The sequence below is a fragment of the Typopeltis vanoorti genome, chromosome 18 (assembly GCF_054136105.1).
Source record: "Typopeltis vanoorti isolate ZY-2024b chromosome 18, IOZ_Tvanoo_1.0, whole genome shotgun sequence".
Classification (NCBI taxonomy): domain Eukaryota; kingdom Metazoa; phylum Arthropoda; class Arachnida; order Uropygi; family Thelyphonidae; genus Typopeltis; species Typopeltis vanoorti.
Genome location: NC_143566.1, coordinates 22,123,371 through 22,146,288, shown reverse-complemented (window position 1 = coordinate 22,146,288; position 22,918 = coordinate 22,123,371). Strand labels below are relative to the sequence as shown.

Here is a 22,918-nt window from a genome sequence, read left to right as displayed (position 1 = left end):
AAAAACACTCCACTAATGTTTTGGTAACCTGAAATCGAATTCTTACCCACATCGTCACAAAATTAAGAAAAAAGTTATCAATGATATTTTAAATAAATAGACAGTACATAAAAGCATACAGTTCAGATAAAAATGGATGTATGGTTTAGGAAAATAGATCAAAAATAAACATGAAAATACTCTCCAGGCAATTCAGATGCAATTAGTGATTAGTTGATTTCTATCGTAGATATGGCTCAATCAAATGATGGGAAGAATAGTGACCTTCAGCAAGTGATCGACCTCATAAAAATGATAATGGATAAATCTAAAGGAAATACAGATACACTTCGCAAAGAGGACGTAGAAAAGTTAATGGTGAGTATCCAGAATCAGGTTATCCATTTATAATCAATTAGATGCAATACAATTCATTGATTAAGATACAGTTTGACAATTTAAATGAAAAAGCAGGAAAAAACTAGCCAATACCAAAAACGATATTGCTAGTGATCAATTGATTTTTCCCTTCCCTCCGACAATTCCTAACCTACTCCTTTTGATGGTTTCAAATTTTAACTAGGGGTGGGGGTTAGTATATGGAAGAACTATGCTTAATAGATATTTCACTATTTATTGTGGTTTTATAACATCAAAGTTAAGGTCTTCACTGTAAAACTCTCTGCAGTAAAGACGTATTCCCACAAGTCTGTTTTGTTATGTGTTGTATTCTCAATCACGTGAGCTGAGAGTTCTGAGGATCTGGTTTTTTTTCTATAGGATTTTTTTTTTTTTTTTACACAGCGATTGGGAGCAGCGTAATCAAAAATGTTTAGTTGCTCTGTAGAAAAGAACTTTCTCGATTGACTCTATGAATCTATTCAGAAAGATTTTATTTGTCGAATCTTTTTTTTTTCTTTCAGTGAAGTTGAAATTCCTAAATACGTCTCATTTTGGATTTCCTTCACGAAAGGTAGGCGAGGAGTTACAAATTTCGGGATGTGATTATTAGTATTCTGGGCTGATTCTCTGCAGCTTTCTTTTCGATGACGAAAAGATGGCCTCTCTTAAAGAACCGTTCAATTTTTCTGTAGTTCGTGACATCTTTAGTGTGTTTATAAATGCTACGAAGCTGGATGTAAAGTAACGATCTTTTAGTGCAGAGCAGGATATAGGTAACTACATATACGTGCATATGTTAATTTCGCAAATGGAATATGCGGAATTTTAGTGATTCATTTCAAAGGGTAATCGCAAGGTTCGAGAAGTTAATAGCTTCTGGTTTTTTGTTTTTTTTTAACCTTTTTGGAAAGGAAATAGTCTCTCATAGAATGTGTTGTATTCATGGTGGAATATAACAAACGCAATTAAATAATATACATCAGTATTGACACAATTCCTTCCGATCAACTGCATGATGTCTCTGTTACGGGAAGCCTCCATATAGCTCAGTCGGTAATGGTGATAAATTTTGGTTGGAAGGACTGAGGTTTGAATCCTGAGTACGGTTCGACGAACCTTTTAAACTGAAGCTGAGTTAGCCAGTCTCCTGCGGAAATGGTAGGTTTATTCCTGCCACCAATTAACGGATATAAATGGATATCCGTTATTTGACGAATACGGATAATTGACTAGCCCCATAGCGTAAATTGCTCAGAGCTTTGGAGTTTGCGTATATACAGAGAGAGGCGTCAATCGATATAAGCGCTTTTGTTCTGTCTGAAAAATATGTATCATGTTTTTCGTTTACCTAGAATTAAGAGAATCCAAAAGTGATTTAAAGATTTTTACTAAATATTTCGATTAGGATGTCAAAATTTTTGTTATCCTGCGATTATGTGGACATCACAGGCCGTCTGGTTTGTGAACAGACTTCACCGAGATGCTGTGTGCTGTAAAGTGTGTAGACATTTATTTTTTTCCTTCGTGTTCTAGGCGCAGGCAGATTGCTATACTGTATAATATATACAAAATTCTATATTGTTAATATAGAATTCATTCCATACCAGACATAACTTGATCAGTAAAAGAAACTACACACAACTAGAAATCAAAATAACTATAATTACACACAAACACTAACTTTCGTTATATATATAATTGCATTGCGAAATTTTACTGGCCAAGGATAACGATTCTTATGCAGTGCTATATTTTTTAAACAGGCAATAAAACATCTACTGAACCATGCCCTTAAAGAAGACAAGGTAAACGAGTGGACGGAAACACAAAAGGTAAGCTTTTGAATCATGCTATAATTATATCATTATATGCAGAAAACATCCTACTAGCATATAAATAGGTACTGGCATTTTCCTCATAATAGCAAATAGTTCAGTTTTGCTAAACTGTACTTAATTAGGATATTAAATAGTAATGCAATAACGAGGGAACTTAGAACAAAGATTTCTATATTCGTGCTATCACTTTCAAACATATTGCTTCCTAGGATTTTTCTTTTTATCCTAAAGTTTCCAGAATATCATGAAGGGGGAAAATAATCCTCTCATTAGCGTACTTAAAACGCTAATAGGACTAATCTAACATGGGGGTTTTATGTTCTAAGGTTTAACCATCTTTATTTTATTTTAAAGTATATTAACTCATATTAATGAATTTGCCTTAGTAAATTCATTATCCACTAAATATTACACTATTGTTAAAGTTCTGTAAACGTTAACAATCCAATAAAAGTAAATAAATAAATAAAAGATGGCATTCAGATATTCCAACAAAAATAGTCCTCGTGATAAAATAAAGACCCTACGCTATACTGGAATAAGCACTGAAACATCCAGCTTTAGCCCAATGAGGCATAGTGATATACATGTTACTGTTGTCGAGGAGAGGGTCATCCATAGGGTGGTCGATTGTACATCTGCATATCGTCAATGGCACGTGGGTAAGAACTTAAGGACTTTGAAAGAAGATTCAGAGAAGCCCTATCAGCAACACATTCAGCGTTTGATATTGGATCACCTAAAATGATCTAGACCACATTGGTGTTAGTTTCCGAATTCTCAGTAGTGTAATATTGATATAGAATCAGCTAGGCGTTACGATTAGTCATATAACACTGTAAAGAGAAAGAGAGTCTCAGTTTCTAGGGAAAGACCAGTATACAATCAAGCATTGCACACTGCACTAGTGCAAAGAATGTATGATTATCCGTAGAGCGTTTAAAAATTTGAGATAACGAATGAAAAATCAAGCTACATCGTCTTTCGATAAAGAGAAAAGATGTGGTCGATTGCTGGGTAACATCTTTTTTTATTATTCCCATCCACCAAATATTCATTGCAAAGCTTATTTTCTTAAAACGCACCCCTGATATGAAAGCGCTGGCTTTTTTCTGTGATTTTAATGAAAAATAAAATATAATGACGTAATGTATAATTCAGATATACCTGGGGGGGGGGGGTAGATGTGAAGTATTTCACGTAAGTGGAGGTTCCACCGCATTAACATTACCCCGAGGGTTCAGCCAAAGAGCATGACTAAAAAATCGTATGCAAACATTTAAGTATCCTCCGCCACCTGCTTCATCTTTTCATCTATTTTCCCTCGAGCACTCTTCACACCTCTGAAGACAATACGAAAGTCTAAACGGCTCATACACCGTAATGCATTTTTTTTTTATTCCTTCATTCTTTCTTAGAGGTTTCATTATGTCGCAGCATTATTTATTCCTTTTTGGTTTTAAATTTTTCATGTTATATTTTTAATCTTTATTTTATTTTACAGTTCGGTTTTAATTCCATTGTAATTTATTCTTTTATGGTGTTCAGTTTTATGATTTTATACTTATCAACGATGTATCATCTCAATTCATGTTCCAAGTAAATAAAATTAGCAAGACAAGAACACGAAGTACTCCAGGTCTATCCCAAGGTGTGTCTGAATATACATCATAATATTTTAATTCATTAAAATCACAAAAAAAAGCCTAGCGCTTTCATATCAGAGGGCTCCTTAAGAAAATAAGCTTTGCAACTGATTTTTATTTATAGGAGCCACATGAAAAAAAAATATTCAGAAAGATAGCGTCTGTTATAAATAGTATTTTAGTACAATGGGTGGTACTAAGTTTATTGTATTTTATCGCATTTTATTAGTTTTAAAAATATTTTTATGTATTTTATATAATCTGGAAATCTCGCAACTCTGAACTGCTTTCAAGCCACTTCATGTCTCCAATAAGCGGGGCAGTGATCTTATACGGAGAGATGAACTTTATTTCTCAGCTTCTCCTAGTATGGAAATCTGACGTTTACTAGTGCTTGAAAGGCTGAATGCTGAGGATTTATAACATTTCTGGATAATGTTTACTCATATTACCTGAGTGACTTTGGACAGTGGAGACCCAGTCAGTAAGAGCATCATGGAAAATACTACTTAACTATTATGATGGTAACATGGAGTACTCCCGAGAATAGTGTGCGAAACAGGAAACGTCAAACCAACAGATACACGTGAGCAGAAACAGCTGATCCACAGAAGAATCATACAAAAGATCAGCAGAATCTTATAGTCCAGTGACTACGGGGTACAATCAGATTGCAATCAAGGTACAACCGACAGAGTGCATTTGAATGCACCATGCATCAAATATTCGAAATATACATAATAGAAGAGGACTTTCGAGAGGCAAAACGCCTATCCAAAAACAAGCAGCTAGGGAGAAAGAACATCAATGACACACGAAAAGAGGAGAAAAGGTCCAAGAAGCGATGAATTCCTATTTCAGTTATTTCACGCGGGCGGAAAGACAAGGTTATGGTGACTGTGGATGGATGGTCTGGAGTCCCCCCCCCCTTATCTGGTCCCTTAACACCAACAGAGCAAGTGCTGAATAGAGCAGCCTACAGTAACATCACTGTAGGCCAAATACACCTAGTTCCGTTAATCATTTCCCCTGCATGTGATGGATACATCTAACAATCCATCATCCACGAATGGTTACAGACACATACAAGTACGACTGAATTTCCTTAAAGGACTTTATGGATCCACTCTCCTTCGAATCCGAATCACATAATGAATTTTTAGAATTTGCTGAAAAGAGTTGATCCTATCTGAGGAATTTTGCCCAGCCCGTTCTGACAATAATTCAACAAACTAGCCACTCAGTGTACGTATATTAGATAATTATCATAATTAAAGGGAACAGTGATACACACACAGCATGCAACATAGCAATAGATACAGAATGAAATTTTTGGAGTCGCGTGCCGGTATCATCAACTCATATGTTAATAGTCGGAGATAACGAAATTGATATACAGTATATACAGTACAGCTGTGCTATTGTGAACCGTCAAACAACTTGCTTTTATGATGTCATGCTCTACGAACCCATAACAGCTGAAGGCAGAAACTGAGCTTATGGAGTTTTTAGTTTTAAGAAAAGTATTAGATATTCGACGAAGTAATCATTTGCTCATTGCTAAAGACACAAATAACTATTTTTTTTTTCAACATTAGGAAACGGCCGCTCTGGACTTAACAAGAGAAACTGAGAGGTGGGCAACAGACAGACTCTCCCAGATGAGAAGTTCTGAAAAACCTATCAAGATTATTACAGAGTCCGACAATATAGGTAAGTTTTTTGTTAAAAGGCGAATTTGATTTGCACCACTTATCTTCTAACATTGCCTCAGATGTATTGTTGTAATAACTGCAACCTAAGCGTCCTTCCCTCAGAAATGGTGATTGATATTTATATAATATTATTTCTTAAGTTTTTAAATCAAACTTAAACGACTGTAAATCTCACTTTTACCGGGGGTAGGTTAAGTGTTAGTTAATGTCCCATATCTGGCGATGAGAGCCCATAGAAACTAACTTTGTTGATGAAACAAGAAATTACAAGAAACTCAAGAATTCCTGCAATGAAACCCGAGTTTCTGGGATTGAAAAAAAAAAAAAAATCTTGTCAGAGCTATTAAGGCCAGCTAACTCATCTTTCAGGTCCTGATAAAGATTCTTCGCATCTTACACTTAAAGATTCGAATCCATGTCTTTCCAAAGAACACCGAAACCGACTGAACAACAAAGGGCTTTTAGCAATTATGATACTTACTATTTTTTGTACCGTTTTGAAAGGTAGAGCTTATTCGGAACAATATTTTCGAATGAGTATGTAATTTTAGGTAAATTTTTCTAACAATATATTTTACATTGGAAAAAACATCACATTAATACTGCAGTGGACTAAGGATTTTTTGAATTATTATTATTTCATTTTTTATAAAACAAAATCTTCTTAGTGCAAAAAGGTATTGCATTTAAACAAGAGAATTTAGAGCAGCTGTGATTAGTTTTGAGTATTAATGAAATTTATTTACTTATTAGCATTTTATTTTAGTTTCGCAGAGTTTTACGGGGAAGATATCCGACTTCACGAAAAAAGACATCACACTGCCTGAAAGCATAGATGACACAGTCACAGCACCCAACAACCTTTTCGGAAACACGGATCCATGTAAGTTTATTTTGAAATCTCTTCATTAAAAATTTACTATAGTTCTAACCCTGAGGTTAGACACAAATATATCAAGCTGGACACATAAACGAGTTTGGACATTCAAGTATCATTTATAAAATAATTCTAGCTCGTGCTATAAACATAATATGGGTACATTAAATCTTTGTAATTCATCATAAAGTAATTTATATTTATAAACGTTATTTAGTAAGTAACCATTGACAAAAGGAGCCTAAAGCATTACTATTTACTCCACAAGAAGTAAATTTACTTCTACTACAAATATCTTCTGGTTGGTTTTAGACTGCATGAGGTATTTGTAGCAGCAGTAATAATATACTTTAAAGTTTGTAACTTGACCATCGCATAATTTTTATCCTTGTTCGTTTAGATGAGGTCGTTAATATTCAAGCAACGGTTTACAGCACTCTAGGATCGATTGTTCCCTTGAAAAATACAATCACGTAAGTTCTATTACTTTTATATAATTATATAAGCTGTGTTAAGAAATCTAGTCTCTCTCTCTCTCTCACATTTCGCTACATGCTGAAAGTTCATTAAATGAATGATGTTAATTTGACAAACTATATTTTTTACAGAAATCTAAATCTAATCGAAAAATATTGCGTTGGATTATAGTGATGATAAATATTTTGAACGGCAAAGAATTCTTTAATTAGTATCAAACTAAAAATATTAAACACGCCTTAGTCAGAAATTGAAAACTCGCAGTCAGTAATGAGTTTGATTGCTTCGCTCTTTTAAAACTGGTTCTATCCAACGTAGCATATGGTACATACAAACATATTCTGACCTAATTACAGCAATATATTATTATTATTATTATTATTATTATTATTATTATTAGGAGAGACCTCCAGTGAGTCACTGATTCGTCAAGGGAGGCCACATACTACACGCACCAGCTATCATACTTATTCTTGAATTCATTCACACTGCTTGCACTCATAACATCCAGTGGCAATCCATTTCTATCACGCACCACCCTATGAGAGAAAAATCTATCCCTCACCCCTCCTTAGCGGCATTCATTCTCAGCTTCCAAGGATGCCCACTTGTTCTTTCCCCACCCTCAATATATTGAAAAATTCCATCAACTGAAATCCTCTATGACCTTTTCAGAAGTTTCTAAGTCTCAATCATATCTCGCCCTCTTTCTCCTGTCCGCAGTCTACAAATTCTCAATCTGTCTTCATACTCAGTATTCCACAATTCTGATATCATTTTAACACTCTCCTTTGTACTCTTTTCAATATATCAGAATCACAACGGAAACCAGGAGACCAGACCTTCGCACAATAGTCCAAGCGAGGTCTCATCAAGGCCTTGTAAAAAGGCAAAATAACATCCTTATCTTTATATATGAACGTTCGTTTCAGCATTGCAATTATCTTTTGAGTTGAATTTGAAATCTTTGCCACATGACCACTGAACTTCAACTTCCTATTAACACCCCAAGATCTCTAGCCTCATCAGTTTATTTGCCTAATCTCACCAATATAATACGACATTGGATATGTAATCACCCCGAAGTGAATAACTTTACATTTACTGACATTGAACTGATACCCATTTTCCCATGCCCACAATTCCAGCCTATTCAAATCATTCTGCAAGTACTGCATATCAGCAACATTTCTGATTACCCTTCTTATCTTTGCATCATCAGCAAATAGCTGTATTTGCTGATGATGCAACAGTCTACCACTTTATTCTGTCAAGAGCCTTAGCAAAATCCAAAAGTATCATGGTGTATTCATTCCCCTTGTCTAGTTCAGTGGTAACATTGTTATAGAACTATGTTATAGTGGTGGTGAAGATTTTGGAAAAATCTTCAGCACCACTCCTGAGATACTAATTGGTCGGTAGTTGGATACATCGGTCTTTAAACCACCCTTGTGCAATGAAATTACCATACATTCCTTTCATTCCTGAGGAATCTTCCCTGTTCTGAAACTCATATTAAACAGCCTGGTCAAAGGAATGGCCAGTTCAGCTATATATATCGTAAGCGAGGGGACTTGGGTAAGTAGAGTCTCTTCTTTTCTATACGCACTTCCTTAATATCCGGCATTAATTCAAATCCGGGAATTATGCTGTTCGGGACATGGGGGATGCAACCCATTCAAGTATTCCTAAACTTCACTAGTTTGATGATATTGTCATTCTTCATGAATATACCATCTCTGAGACTGCCTTTTGCATCAGAAGGTGCCGCAAATAGTGAGATTCGCGACTAATATAAACCGAAGAAATAACAAATGAAAAATCTGCATCCTTGTGTGGATTTTCAAACTCTGGCCATTCGATGATTATGGATTAGCAGAAACTTTAATCTGCCTGATCTTTTAAATTGCTGCTATTGATGATCACTTAATTAGACGCTACTGCAGGCAGATCCTTCTGTTTATATAGTTCTGGATGGAATGTATACGCTGCGAAATCGACACTTAGCAACCTCTGTCGAAATCCGTGCAATAACAAACACAAAAATGCATATTATCATCAGAAATTGTGGATCCTCCATTTATCCTTGTACGATCCTCATATTTCATTCTGAATTCTTGTTTTTATCCTTACTGCTGCATGTTTTTCCTGTTGTTTCAACTCGAATAACATCTTAGATGATTTTTTTTCACACGATGCTACACTCTGAAACCCACTGACATCACGTGATGTGTGATATGCAAATATTGCAGTCGAATTTTTTATGCTGTTACTCGATCTCTGCCGTAAAGCTAATAATGGTTGAAATGGCTAATTAGCCAAATGCCAAAAGACAAATGGCTAATTATTGGATCGTCAGAATTTCTCGATCACTACAATGAAAAGAAAAATATGTTTTCTTGGGGCGGAAGGATGGAAATTAGTAATTTGCAGTTATCCAAAATAGTTCGTCAATCCCTTGTTGTGACAATAAACTTATAAAACAAATATGTAACACTTGTCACAAATGGTGAACATTTGTGTTCGTCTTCAGCTTTGTTTTATATAACAATTTAAACTTACTTACTATGTACTGTACTTTAACAACATGCAAGAAAATAAGTCGTGTGATGATGCTCAACGAATCCCATTGGGTCTGTTTTAATGTAGTTTGAGGTTTTATATTATATGATTATTTATTTTTATTAATAAAGTCAAAAGGAATCTGAATCAATTACCATCAGTCGATTTTTTCTTTTTTTTTTCTTTTATTGTTTATTTTACGTATCAATTTATTTTATTTTATTTTTTGCAGCGGCTCGGACAGTTCCTTGATTCTTATTGATAGTAAGATTATCTCTTTAGTCACGAATCCAGATTATCGTCCTGAATCACTCCAAGAAAAGAAAATTTCTGTATCCCTCGGCCATCTGAGAAAGGTAGGATTAATTACAAACAGAAAAATGCAGGTAACGCTTAAAGCCAACAAACAATTAAAACAATGATGTCTAAACGGTCACGTGATTGCTCGCGTGATAATAAGATGACTGTGTTTGGTATCCCAAACGGACACCTTTTATCGTTTGCGTGAACAGAATGAAGCACATTAATGGTATCCGAGAGGTAACATGATTTTTTCCTCCCCGAAACTCGGGATTTTTCATTCCGCAACAACAAATCAAAAATAACAATAACAGTACTGATATTATTGCATCGTTTTTTACAAGTAATAACTTATGATTAATTAACTTTTCTTTTGTATCTATAATTAAGTTTAGCTTTCATACCCTTTACACTGTTAACAAATACAATTTATTTCTCTTGGAAATAATAATATATTTTACTTTTAACCTATCAGTTAACAGTCAACATTTTGAAATGTTTGCGTCTAAAGACTTACGTGTATCAAAACGCCTGAAGTGGCTTTCTTATACTAATATACTATAGGTTTGCATGCTTTTCTATATTGTTCGGATAGTTGAAGTTGGAAAGAGAGTTAAAAAAAGATAAAAGCAGAATACAAAGAAATAAAATAATTCTTGGAGCAGTTAAAGGAGGTATAAGAACTGATAGACTACAAAATGATGAAATAAGGAATGAATTATATATATCAGTGCAATAAATGATAACAGAACACCAAAATGAATCGGAGAGAACATGTGCAGCCAATGAAAGAGGGAAAACTACTAAAGAAGTAATTAAATATAAAGCTGAAGAGAAATAATATAGGAAGACCTAGGATATGAAATTATAATATTTTAGACATCGAAACAGATTTCGATATCTAAAATATTTTGATAGGTTCGGTGTTTATAAATAAATTAATTAATTAACAGCGGTCGGAGGACTGAGATACTTGTTACCGAGAAATTTTAATCATAATCAGTAATTAGAATCCATCCTTAAAGGTGGGACCTGAAGAATTAGATTTGCTGAACCAAGCCAAAACATCCAGTTTACAATATTTCTGTCCCATGTCCTGAAAACGTTTCTGTAGAATAGGATAACTGGGAACAGAACAAGGATTACAAGTACACTAAAGCATCATGCTTTAGCGTACTTGTAATCCTTACTCTATTAAATGTCTAAAACAAAGTGTCAGAAAATACACACAGTAAGAAATATATAGCGTTATGTAGATAGCATCATGACAGTCCCATTTAATCCAATACATTACAGGAAATTTTAATATTCGCATGAATTAAAATGTCATTACAATAGGCTTTAAACTAAAAACTGCACTCTAATTTGTACATTTTCTTTACTTATGCTATCTTCTATAGGTTGGGTCAAGTAGAAGTCTGCTGTCCGCAGAGAATGGCACCGTTGACGTCGTGGTGAGAAATTTTGAATACCTTATGTCGCGCGCGCATGTGTGTTATATGTATAAAAATGAGCGGTTAAAGTTTTAGGATGGTTCAATTCTTATGTAGATGTTTTTCAAACTGCATTAAACAGTCTTAACTAAAGTAACAATTCCATCTAGATCGCCTAAACACTCTTCATTATTCCAATTACCACGTTGTATTTTATATCCAGTATTATTTCGTAGCAAAAATATGGTCAGTAAGTTAAAATATTGAAAGGATTAATTACAAGTTTTAATTTCTTTCTCTTCAGATCAAACAGCGATACTGTTGCAGATGGGATGAGAATGCTGTTCCTTCCAAGTAAGCAGATTATAAATAAACCTAAATCGTTTTTCATTAATTTATATTTCATAGAAACTGATTCAGAATTCGTCTATGATGCAATGACGGTTAACTCTGCTTCAGTTTTTCGGTTTTAAGGCCTAGGAAGAACTTTTGTTCCCAAAATAACTCTAACTTTCTATTCATCCTAACTTAAGTGTCCAAAAAACAATTTAATTTGTCAACAGTATAACAATTCTATAATCTTTGTTTTAAAACATCTCTGTTTAGAACACGATACAAACATAAATGGCATTCGTATACATGACGGACTAATTAGCTCAGTGGATAGCGTAACCCGCTCTCAAACCGTTAGATTCTGAGTTGAAATTCCACGGCGGCATGGATGTTTGTGAAAGTATTTACAGTAGATGTAGGATAATTTTCATTTCCGCGTATGACCACCACGCTCTTTAGTTGAGTTCTGAAATGACTAAAAAAGTGTGGCTAAACGAAGGATTTCATTTCTTCTTCCTGTTAAATTTTCGAATCATTCGTCCAACATAAAATGATAATGAAACCATTTACACTGCTTGGAAATTTTCACTATTAACAAAATCTACTTGTGAAATAGGAACCAAGAAAAAGGAGGTTGGACCGATAAAGGATGCACCATGAAGAATTCTTCTGCAGAAGGATCTGTTTGTGAATGCGATCAGCCCGGCACATACGTCGTGCTCGCTCGACTTCGAAAGCCCTTTGTAAGTGTAAATAACTATGCAATGTTTAACAAATCCTTTATTTTACTGGTGATCTTGCGTTTCTTAATATTTGTACATGTTAAACTTTGCTTATCTTAAGATAAGCAAAGTCCGCAGCCAAAAAAAAAAAAAAAACGCACTTGCATCCTGAGCTTGAAAAAGACACCGATTTAAATTACATTTCTCACTCATTCTTTGCGCAACAAAACAAGATCTGTTTTGTTTTCACTAAACGTTATCCAGTCTTTTAGACAAAGGAAACTTGGGTTTCGTAGGTTTTCGCGTTCTCATTTAAGCCAAAGAGCAAGAAGGACAAAAACCATAAGTAGTTGTTCCAAAACCATACACAATCTCCCTCTGGTTTTTGAACAAAAAAAAATCTTTGCTTAAAAACGACAGCAAGAATGCTTGAAATTAGTAACGCAAATTTAGAGAAATCCAGTAAAGGTTTCGAAATTCTCCGGTCCACATATTTTTGATTAATATAACTTGATAGTACACATCCAATCATATACGATTTAAAAAAAAAAAAAAAAAAAGGTAACAAATCTCGTTTTTCATTCCACGTATTTACACCGCATGCAGAGTTAAGCTCAAACTGCGTAGTATTTCAATCCTGCGTTTTGGAACAGTACCACAACGAAGTCTTGCCAGCTTTCTCAAAAAACCAGTCTCTCTCTCTCTCTCTCTCTCTCTATATATATATATATAAACGCGCGAAGAATTTCTATCAGGGCGTTTCAACTAAAGATGGGTTAGCCGGTCTCATACGAGAGTAGAGGATTTTTTTTTCTTCCAGAAACTCGGATTCTTCGTCCCTCAGAAAAGGCAAAACCGGTCATTAGAACACATGCAATTAACATATATAATACACTGGCCTCAGAGCCTGAGTTTCTTTGACCGAAAATCTAAATAAACCAAATCTCTAAAAATCACATCAATAATCACATCAATATCTTCCTCAGTCTCAAAACATTTTTACAATTATAATTTTTGCTCATGCTTTAAACATAATAAGCGTGCATTATTCCTGATGCTGTCACGATTCATCTGAGAGATGACATCTCTCTCTCTCTCTCTCTCTCTCTCTCTCTCTCTCTCTCTCTCTCTCTTCACAGATTTTAACGCTGTCTTTTCTGCAGGTAGAACTTCAATGGATATCTGGCCACTGAAATGACATCCATCATTCGCTTTCCACTGTCTCAGCCTATTAAAACACTACTAGCAATTATCGAACATCGTTTTATATTCCAACTGTAAAGGCACACCGAACCTGCTTTATCCTCTGTTATTCTATGGTTCTCTGTTCTCTGGAACAGTCTTCCTCAACATTTCCCAACAAATACAACCTCTATCTTTCAAGAAAAATAGCGATAATATGAGTAAGGTATTTCGGTCTATTCTTCCTTCAAACATCAATTCATCAATTCAATTCAATTTATCAATTCATGCACTGTTGTGCATGAATTGGTGGGATTTCGGTTTTGGTTTCGGTTTAGTGGGATTGAGAACGAGTTAGTACAGGCCAGTCAAGTATTCTCCACGTCATTACCCTCCAACCATGTCGCAGTATCACCTACAGTATGATATGGTGCACTGTCGTATTGAGAGAGGGGGGAGGGAGTGAAGAATGGAACAATTCCATAACATTGCCGTAATATTGGAAGCATTGCATTATCGAAAAGTATTGCATATCCGTTGAGGTTTATCCTTCCAGGCTATTCATCTGACCACATTCCGAGAAGCTCTAGACAATTACACCTCTGCCACCAACCTTCATATTTGGAATGATGACTTGAACATAAAGCTTTTTCCTGCATCCACCATATTCCTACTTGTCCATCTAATCGAAAAGGTGTGGCGAGATTTATCACAGATGTAAAAGACATCGTGATCCCTCTACGGATCGGTCACCATGTTTTTTCACCCCTGTAGTCCTTGAATGCAATAGCTGATATTCGGCATATGTGCGTGTCCTTCCATATAAACTGAGACTGCAAATCTACCAACTGAACTCCTGGCTTCCTGCGTTATCCATTACACATCTTGACTGAGGTAGCACGATCACGCTTCTACTGATTGATAATGTTCCCTACATTTATTTTAGGAGATATAGTCATTTACCAATTTCATTAAGTGATAAGATCACTCACATTGCATCCTAGTATACGCCATCTCTCGATGTCAATTAAACTCTTCACGTACCACTGGCAAGAACGTGAAGAGAGCATCAGTTTGTCTTATATAACAATACGGGCTACTGCGACGACAGGAACATACACATCAATATATTTCATTCTAAAGCAAGGGATGTCTCATTACCTATTTCAACATGGCGTATTTTACAAATGTTTGATCACTTTCACCCTGGTAAATAATATTTGTTTTCGAAGCTAAAAAGGTAGTAAAATAAAAAAATACTAAAATATGTTAGTAAAAATGTTATTTTGCTAAAAGCTGCTTCTGCAGTTATGCTCTGTAACTCCATTCAGTCGAAATTAGAAGACTAGTGCAATATTAGAAATTTTTTGTGGGAAAAAATTAGACTTCGATCCGTTTCACAAAATAAAATTTTTTAAGCAGTCTTAAATGACAAATGTTATCAGTCTTATAATAAGCAATGCATAAAGGGTATTTAATTTCATGCATGAGTTTCTTTATTTACATCTTTATGTAAAATAGGAATAAAGAAATCTTATTCAGAATAGTATTAATTTATTAAATTCGATAAATCCTTTATATATAGATATACTTATTTAATGAAAAGCAAAGGGATTATTATAAGACCGACGATAATAAGCATTATTTTCAAGAATGCTTTTTTGTTAGTGCAATGAATTGCTCTTCGTTCCAGATAATTCCAGAAGAAGAGGAATGGCTGAAGATTTTTAAATGGGTCGGCTTTGGACTATCGTGCATTTTGCTTGTATTCTATATTGGCGCAGTTCTTGTCAGAAGGTAATGCTGCATAATCTGCTAACAACAGAAAATAATAATTTACTAAAATATAATATATTTAAATTCAAAAATAAATAAATATTTCCATAATTTTCCTTTAATAAACTCAGATTTTAAACTAGAAAATCAAGAAAATCGATCTTGAAACTCACATTATTTCATACAGTAATATTAGTTAGGGTTTAGGAACACAAGATGGTGGCAGATGTCTACCGTATTCTTGACCTCGAAGTATGGCAATTATTGGTAGTCTTGAACTCAAGTTCAAGGCAACTGACAGTGTTAATCAAATGAATATTCTACTTATTTGATCGCGTAAATAGCAGTACCTGCCTAAATGTAAGATTCGTGGAAATCCAAATATATTTTAAATGCAATTTAGTTTTTAGATGTATTTCGCTACGAGTTCCTTACTTGGGGAAGAAATTTCAGCTCATAATTCTATTTGCAAGTGAAGGAACTCTTTATTGGCAGAACTAAGTTATACAGCACCGTTTTCTTCATAGCAAAACTGAAAATGTCCTGAAGTACTTCAGTGCACTTTCAAAAACACAACAGACATGAATAAATTTATCAAGCTTAAGTTATTATTACATATTATATGATTATAGAATTAATCAAACATCATTTATTTCAGGGTCCTGCACGAACAGTTTCATATAATCCGTATTAATCTGGCATTATCAGCGTTGGTTGCATTGATTTCCTTTTTCCTATCGGATTTTCTAAGAGAAGATGAGGTAAAGTATATTTCATTATAACCAATTAATACCAGTGATTATTGATATCTTAATTGTGTTATAACTGTGCTGTGTAAAGGATAATGAAAGGGTTGATTGTTTTGGTAGAATACAAATGCTCTGAAAGGAGAAAAGTATGTTATGAGGGAGAACATGAAAGAGTTACTGACTGTAGCAAAAGAGAAGAATGAGATTCTGAATATGTGAATCTCTTGCCGAGGTATGACAAAGCGAGTTGCGAAGAAGGGCCATCATTGCAAATGGCTCAATGCGTTGATTGTGTATGAAGAATGTGTGGAATGAGTTTGAGTGGCCGAAAAGACTCATATAAGGCAGATGGTTTGCACTTAAATGGATTTGGTGTTAGGAGCAGGGGGCGGCTCGTGCATAGGCACTGCAGAACTGCCTATGCACTAGCATCCCCTATTTTTCTCGATATATAAATATATTTATTAATTTATTTATATTTGCTTGTAATATTTAATTTGATCAATTACAATCCTATACAATTCTCTTATTTTGTATAAAAAATAATAAAAATCCATCTTGTAGCACTTAGGAGGGGGAAGGACGTTAGCAACACTGTGTTTACCACAGCGTCATATTGCTACGCGCACAAGCATATGCACGTCATAGTGAGATGCGAGCTATTAGCGTAATGCGGCACTGTCCGTCGCGCAGTTCCACTGTTGTTTATATGCAGTTTGCACCAGTAGTAGAGTGTTCGTAGTGCTTATCGTGTTTACTCCGTCTCTTTAAATATTTGGACATTACAACTAAAGACATAACATTTGTTATAGTTTTTATTTTAGAACATTATTGAAGTTATGATAATGGATTTTATTTTTAAGTAATTTTCAATTATACCAAACTATAATTTTATCGACAATAAACAATTAAATGTTTACCATAATTTTGATATTTTATCCAAACACGTATACACTGTACTTACAGTGTGAATGTATATTTTGGAAGTTGCAGCACCCCCATGATTTCAAGCCACGAGCCGTCACTGGTTAGGAGTATAGAAAAAGTGCTGCTGACTGCAGCAGGTTTAGATGTGCAAAATCAAGGAAACTAGTTGTTAGGAAGGAAGCAGGTGAGGGTGCATGCAAGTACCGATAAAGCAAATAGGTGTTCGAATGGTGAGAAAATGCAGACGTTAGTCTCTGAGGCAGTAAATAAGAATGAAATTGTGAGTACATGCCGTAAGGTTAATTATAAACCTATGAGATGTATATGATTTATGTATACTAATGCCGGAAGTATTAGGAACAAGAAAGGGAAGATTTTAGCACTGGTTAGTTCCTATTAGCCAAAAGTTATTGCTATTAGTGAGACGTGGCTAACTAAGGTTGAAGTAATTATAGGCAGAGAAAGTGATGATTTTAGGGCGGATGGGTAAATAGGATGGGGGGGGGGATTGTTGATGATATCAAATTAGTTGCAGCCTAAAAGAGTGCTAATAACAGGAAATCAGTAAAAAGGTAAACAGTGTTATTGAGACCGTCTAGTGTGATATACGAGCTAACATGACAAAGTATTTGATTGGCTACTTCTATACGCCAGGGAATGCAAAGGATGACATGGACGATATGTATCACTCAATATGGACGGGAGGAAATGGAATTTGTGCAGCTTCATAGAAATAAATAAGTAAGGCGGCACGAAATGGGAGGTACAAGGGGATCGAGAGCGTTGTAGCTTGTGATTACATCTGAGGAATATGGTGTATAACTGAGATGAATATATTTCCACCAATCGGCGAAAGCAATCATTGAGTTTTGACCTGGTAAGTGGCGCTAAGCATGTGGAAATTTCAGTAAAGAAGGATTTGATGTTAGGAACTACGCGAAACTTGCTTAGAGCGGTACTATGGGAAGATATACTTCATGGAAAACATGGTAGTAGTGCATGAAAAGTGGTAAAGGGATGTTTGCAGGAACAAACAGCTAACTGCATACCAAGAATTGAGAAAATTAATAAACTAGGAATTAAATGGATGAGCTACAGCATTAAGCAGGAGTTAAAAAGAAATCAGAAGCATGTGGGAGAGATTCATATATATATAGGTGACCAGCAAGTCCATGAGTATTATAAAGCACAGACCAGAAGAGGTAAAAATAGTTTCATTGCATAAAGGTGGTTCCAAGACCAAAGTTGCTAATTATACACCAATTAGTATTTCAGGAGTGGTGGTCAAAGTATTGGAGAAGTTGGTTAAAGACAAAATTCAGAAATGGATGGATAGCAATGGGATATTATATGGAGGCAGCATGGTTTTGTGAATGGTAGGTCATGCTTCAGTAACTTATTTTCTATAATAGGGTAAAAGTTGAGTTAGATATAGGTAATGGTTACACGGTTATACTGTTGGACTTCGCAAAGTCGTTTGATAGGATACCACATGGAATCCTGATTCATTAATTACATCAAATGGATATGGACAAGAGATTGGTTGATGGAGAAATACCAGGTAGTAATCTATACAGGTACACAGTCCTGTAGAAGGCCTGATTGAGGGTTTTTTCCGCCAGTTTATCTGGCGTTTTTCATCCCGTACGCAGGCAAACCGGCCCCGTGAACACACAGGGATACAGCCAGGAATACTTCGAGGCATAGGGGGTGACCATTCTATCCTCCTATTTCGGTTACGAAATCCAAGCATGCTTGGAGGGTTGTGGACCTTAAAGACCTGTTAAAGCCATTGAGATAGATAGTAGTCAATAAGGATGATGTTGTTATTTTACGGGATGATTTAAATAGACTGGCAGTATGGATGGCATTTAATATGGCTGCAAGATTATGCATTTTGAAATGAAAATATTACCATCTGTGTAACATATCGACGGAACTTTACTCCAGGCACTTGATGAAGCCAGAGATTTGAGGATGTTGGTGGATAGGGAGTTGAAATTCAGAAAGCATATTGCAAAAGTTCTGAAACCGCTCCATCTCATCCACATCTCCAAGAAACCCGGGCAACCAGATATGCGCAATGATCCAGATGAGGCCTTATTCAAAGCCTTATAAAGTAGATAAGAAGGTTATGATTTCACTTTATAAGGATTTGATAAGGCCTCATCTGGATCATTGCGCAGATCTGGTTGTCCCTGGGTTTCTTGGAGATGTGGATGAGATGGAGCGGTTTCAGAACTTACAAAAATATGAATGGCTCTAGCGCGAAAAATGTGTTCTTTATCTAAATGTTGTCGATTTCTGTAAGAAATTTCTGTTTTTTAAGAGCAATATCACCTTGTTTTTATTAGTATAAAAGCGTCAAGTATTTTCCATCATGCGGAGTAAATCCACAAAAAAAATTACACGCAGGGTGTGTTCCCAAATCTTTGCATTGCGCTAAGAATTTACTCGATGCTACTGACAACATTCGCAAGTTGCGAGCAAAGCGAAAGCAAAAAAAAAAAAAAAAAACTCATCTAAAATTATTTATGGTCTAAGATGACTACGAAATATTTATCGGGCCTAGCAATCCTTGCCATCGAAGACGAATCAGCACTTGAAACTATGAACTATGATCAAATCATCAACTCATTCGCAGAGGAAAGCAAACATTTTAAGAGATTTTTACACTTTTGCTTTTTTTGTCAAATAGAAAATAAAACTGCATATTATTTCCTACAAATTTTTATTTTCCAGAACATTTGTGCCTTAATAAAATAAAATTAAAATTTCAAAATATTATCACAGGGACGACAGAAATTGGTATCTGCCCGCATACAAGCATTATTTACGTTTTTAAATCTTAAAATTGGAAATAATTACTGTTTTACAAGTTTATTTTGCGCTGAAACCTAGCAGACGTAAGCTGCGAAAAAATATAGAAAAAAATTATATTAAAATTATTAAAAAAAACTAACTTAGTTTCAAACGGGAACATTTTAGAAAGTTATGGGGAAAACATTTCAAGGGGGGGGGTATTTATCAGCTATGGTGCGATATTACCGATCAGAAAAATCAATTGAACAACGCATTCAAAAAAACACGTTCGAGACATTGAAGCTTGTTATCACACGTGCTCTCTTCATACCCACAAAACGCTTCGCAAATGAGACACCAAGTGTTATGGGATAAATCGGAACTATTACACCGTTGCTATGACAGAACGGAGAGAAAAACCTGGAAGTCTTTGGAAATGGTATTAGATCCTACATATCTAAATATTAATGAAAGTATTCAAAGTATCAAGTTATCTGAATACAGCCTAGCTTTATTACCCAAACATGAATTTGCATGTGATGAGCAAACACGTACAGCGTTTTCTGAATAATGCGACATACACAATTACATACAATCAGAAATATTTTAAAAATAACATCAGTCTCTTCTATGACTGCATAGTGGTTGTTACCTTTGTTAGTCCTTACTGTTTTGTCTACTAGTTTGTATATTTACACGTGAAGAAATCCTGTGCAATTTAGGATGAAATGTCGTGTTGTCAATTAAAATAAATGTCACCATCTTATTCCTGTTCTACCTTATAAATTCTTAGTCACATACTCATGAACCGGCAAAGTCTTTATATATAAATTTTTACTTCATACAGGAAATATGCAGAGTGATATCGATACTCATCCATTTCTTTTACACTGGAGTCGGCACGTGGCTTACGGTAGAATCACATGCGCTGTTTGCTTCTGTCGTAAATGGTTCCATAGGAGGAAGAGGAAAATGCTATTTTGTAATTGGCTGGGGTAAGAATAATTACTGTTTCAGTTATTCCTTGTTTTTCTATAGCACCAAATAGATTTTATAAGAAGGTAACATTTAACATTTAGTAAAAATTAAAAAAAAAAACTAATTTAAATAATCCGCCACCATGTACTGAATTTGTTTATTAAACAGTATCAGCCATTCAATAAACCTCGAGAAAGCTAATGTCCCGGATTGAATACAGTAACAGTAATATATTGAAAAGCGTGTTGAATCTTTAAACTTTTCAACTAGGATTTTTTCACATTTTTCTGCAATTTCTGTCCAATACGATTAAATAAAGAGGCAAGGATATAAACGTGTTGAGACATATGTATAGTCGAATTTCATAACGGCTTAATATTAAATTATCTGAATGAGTTTTAAATTATCAGTTAGCAAGTCACCAACTCTTCCACACGAATCACGCGGTGAGGTGACGTCTGTAAACGAACCTCGTGAACAAAAACTAATATAAACTTTAAAATCATAACCTTTCTTAAAAAAAAAAAAAAAAAAAAAAATATGAATTTACAAATGAATCAAATTACCTGTGAGTCTTCCAGAGGATCAGTGAACTTCTGGAGGATGAGCCACCTTGTCATTCTTTATAAATCTCTCTGTAGGGTATAAAAAGCGCTTTTTTATTTATCAGAAAATTATTAACCACTAAAATAAATCCCTTTGTTGCTAAAACAACAAAGGAATATTAATTTAAAAAAAAAACACGCCTTAAAATGTTTGGCATAAACGGCATAGTTTAAGACTTTTTTTTAAGACGTTTGTGCCAAAACGTTTTAATTCAACGAGCCACAATATTGGTTCATCGGCGAACACAGCCTCTGTGACCGTGTCGAAACGTATATTGTTAGTGCGTGGTATTGCCATTGAGATTTCTAATTTTTTCGTATTATTATTATTGTGTTGTGATTAGAATAATTTGTGTAATAAAATTCAAAAAAAAAAAAAGAAGAAACAAAAAAGAAATATGCTCGTGGTTATTTGTCAGAGTATCTGAAGATGGATTTCATCGAATCGATAACAAACCAACAGCTTCTAATATGTACTGGGCCACAAAGCATTTTCTAACAAAGCAATGAAACCAAGTCGATTACGAGAACATCTTGCTACAAGGCAGCAAAAAGATAAAAATAAGCCCACTGAATATTTTCAAGAACTGTATGAAAGATTGCAGGGGTAAACTTGTGTGGCTAATTGGTTCAAAAGATATATTTCGGTGATTACACCACATTTTTTATTATTCAGTTATACAAAATACTGAAATAATAGTTCCCGACAAGTTTCGTAAATCGTAGGATTTACATCTTCAGGGGGTAAATAGTATAACTTAAAGTTTAAACAAGAGAATTAATGAATACAAATCATAACCGTCTGGCTATTCATAAACTCAAAAAACAGAATGCAGATATAAAACGTTATTCACGTTGAACAATACTGGACGATGTCACGTGTTCTTGTTCTCGTTCATACATCGTCCAGTATTGTTCAACGTCAATAACGTTTTATATCTGCATTCTGTTTTTTTGAGTTTATGAATAGCCAGACGGTTATGATTTGTATTTATTAATTCTCTTGTTTAAACTTTAAGTTATACTATTTACCCCCTGAAGATGTAAATCCTACGCTTTACGAAACTTGTCGGGAACTATTATTTCAGTATTTTGTATAATTGAATAATAAAAAATGTAGTGTAATCACCGAAATATATCTTTTGTATGAAAGATTTCAAAATCGTTCTACAATAACTGCATCATTCAGGAAACAAAATGCAAAGAACGAAGTTAGATTAACTGCAGCTTATCGTACATCACAATTAATTGAAAAAAGTGGTAAAAGCCATAACATTGGAGAAACTTTGATAACACCCTCTATGAAAAAAATTATCTCAATAGTAATGCATCAGGATCCAACTTAAGTTATAAAAACATTGCCCCTTAGCGATGCCACAGTAAGGGTATACGCATTGACAAAAAGGCGGTTAATGTTGAAAGTGGACGAGTGTACATTGCAGATAATAATGCTTTATCGGTGGCATATATACGGGTACCTTTCTGAAAACAGTACATTGCAAGAAGAAATGTTATTCACTTTAAATCTCATTTCAGATGCAAGAGGATTATCAATATTTACTTCTTTTTTTTATGTTGAGCCCATACACACGAGACCATCTTGCTACAAGGCAGC

General features: G+C 34.7%; 1 protein-coding gene across 1 annotated transcript in view; it reads left to right on the top strand.

Moving 5' to 3' along the window:
- Window positions 1-231: 231 nt before the first annotated feature.
- Window positions 232-22,918, top strand: part of LOC150096536 (cadherin EGF LAG seven-pass G-type receptor 3-like) — a 47,449-nt gene continuing 24,762 nt past the window's right edge. Inside the window, exons 1-10 of the mRNA XM_090408635.1 lie at window positions 232-357; window positions 2,145-2,213; window positions 5,464-5,578; window positions 6,347-6,463; window positions 6,858-6,930; window positions 9,729-9,852; window positions 11,197-11,250; window positions 11,534-11,583; window positions 12,179-12,305; window positions 20,568-20,715. Of these exons, the coding sequence (XP_090264761.1) occupies window positions 232-357; window positions 2,145-2,213; window positions 5,464-5,578; window positions 6,347-6,463; window positions 6,858-6,930; window positions 9,729-9,852; window positions 11,197-11,250; window positions 11,534-11,583; window positions 12,179-12,305; window positions 20,568-20,715 (1,003 nt within the window). The remainder of the gene's footprint in view (window positions 358-2,144; window positions 2,214-5,463; window positions 5,579-6,346; window positions 6,464-6,857; window positions 6,931-9,728; window positions 9,853-11,196; window positions 11,251-11,533; window positions 11,584-12,178; window positions 12,306-20,567; window positions 20,716-22,918) is intronic.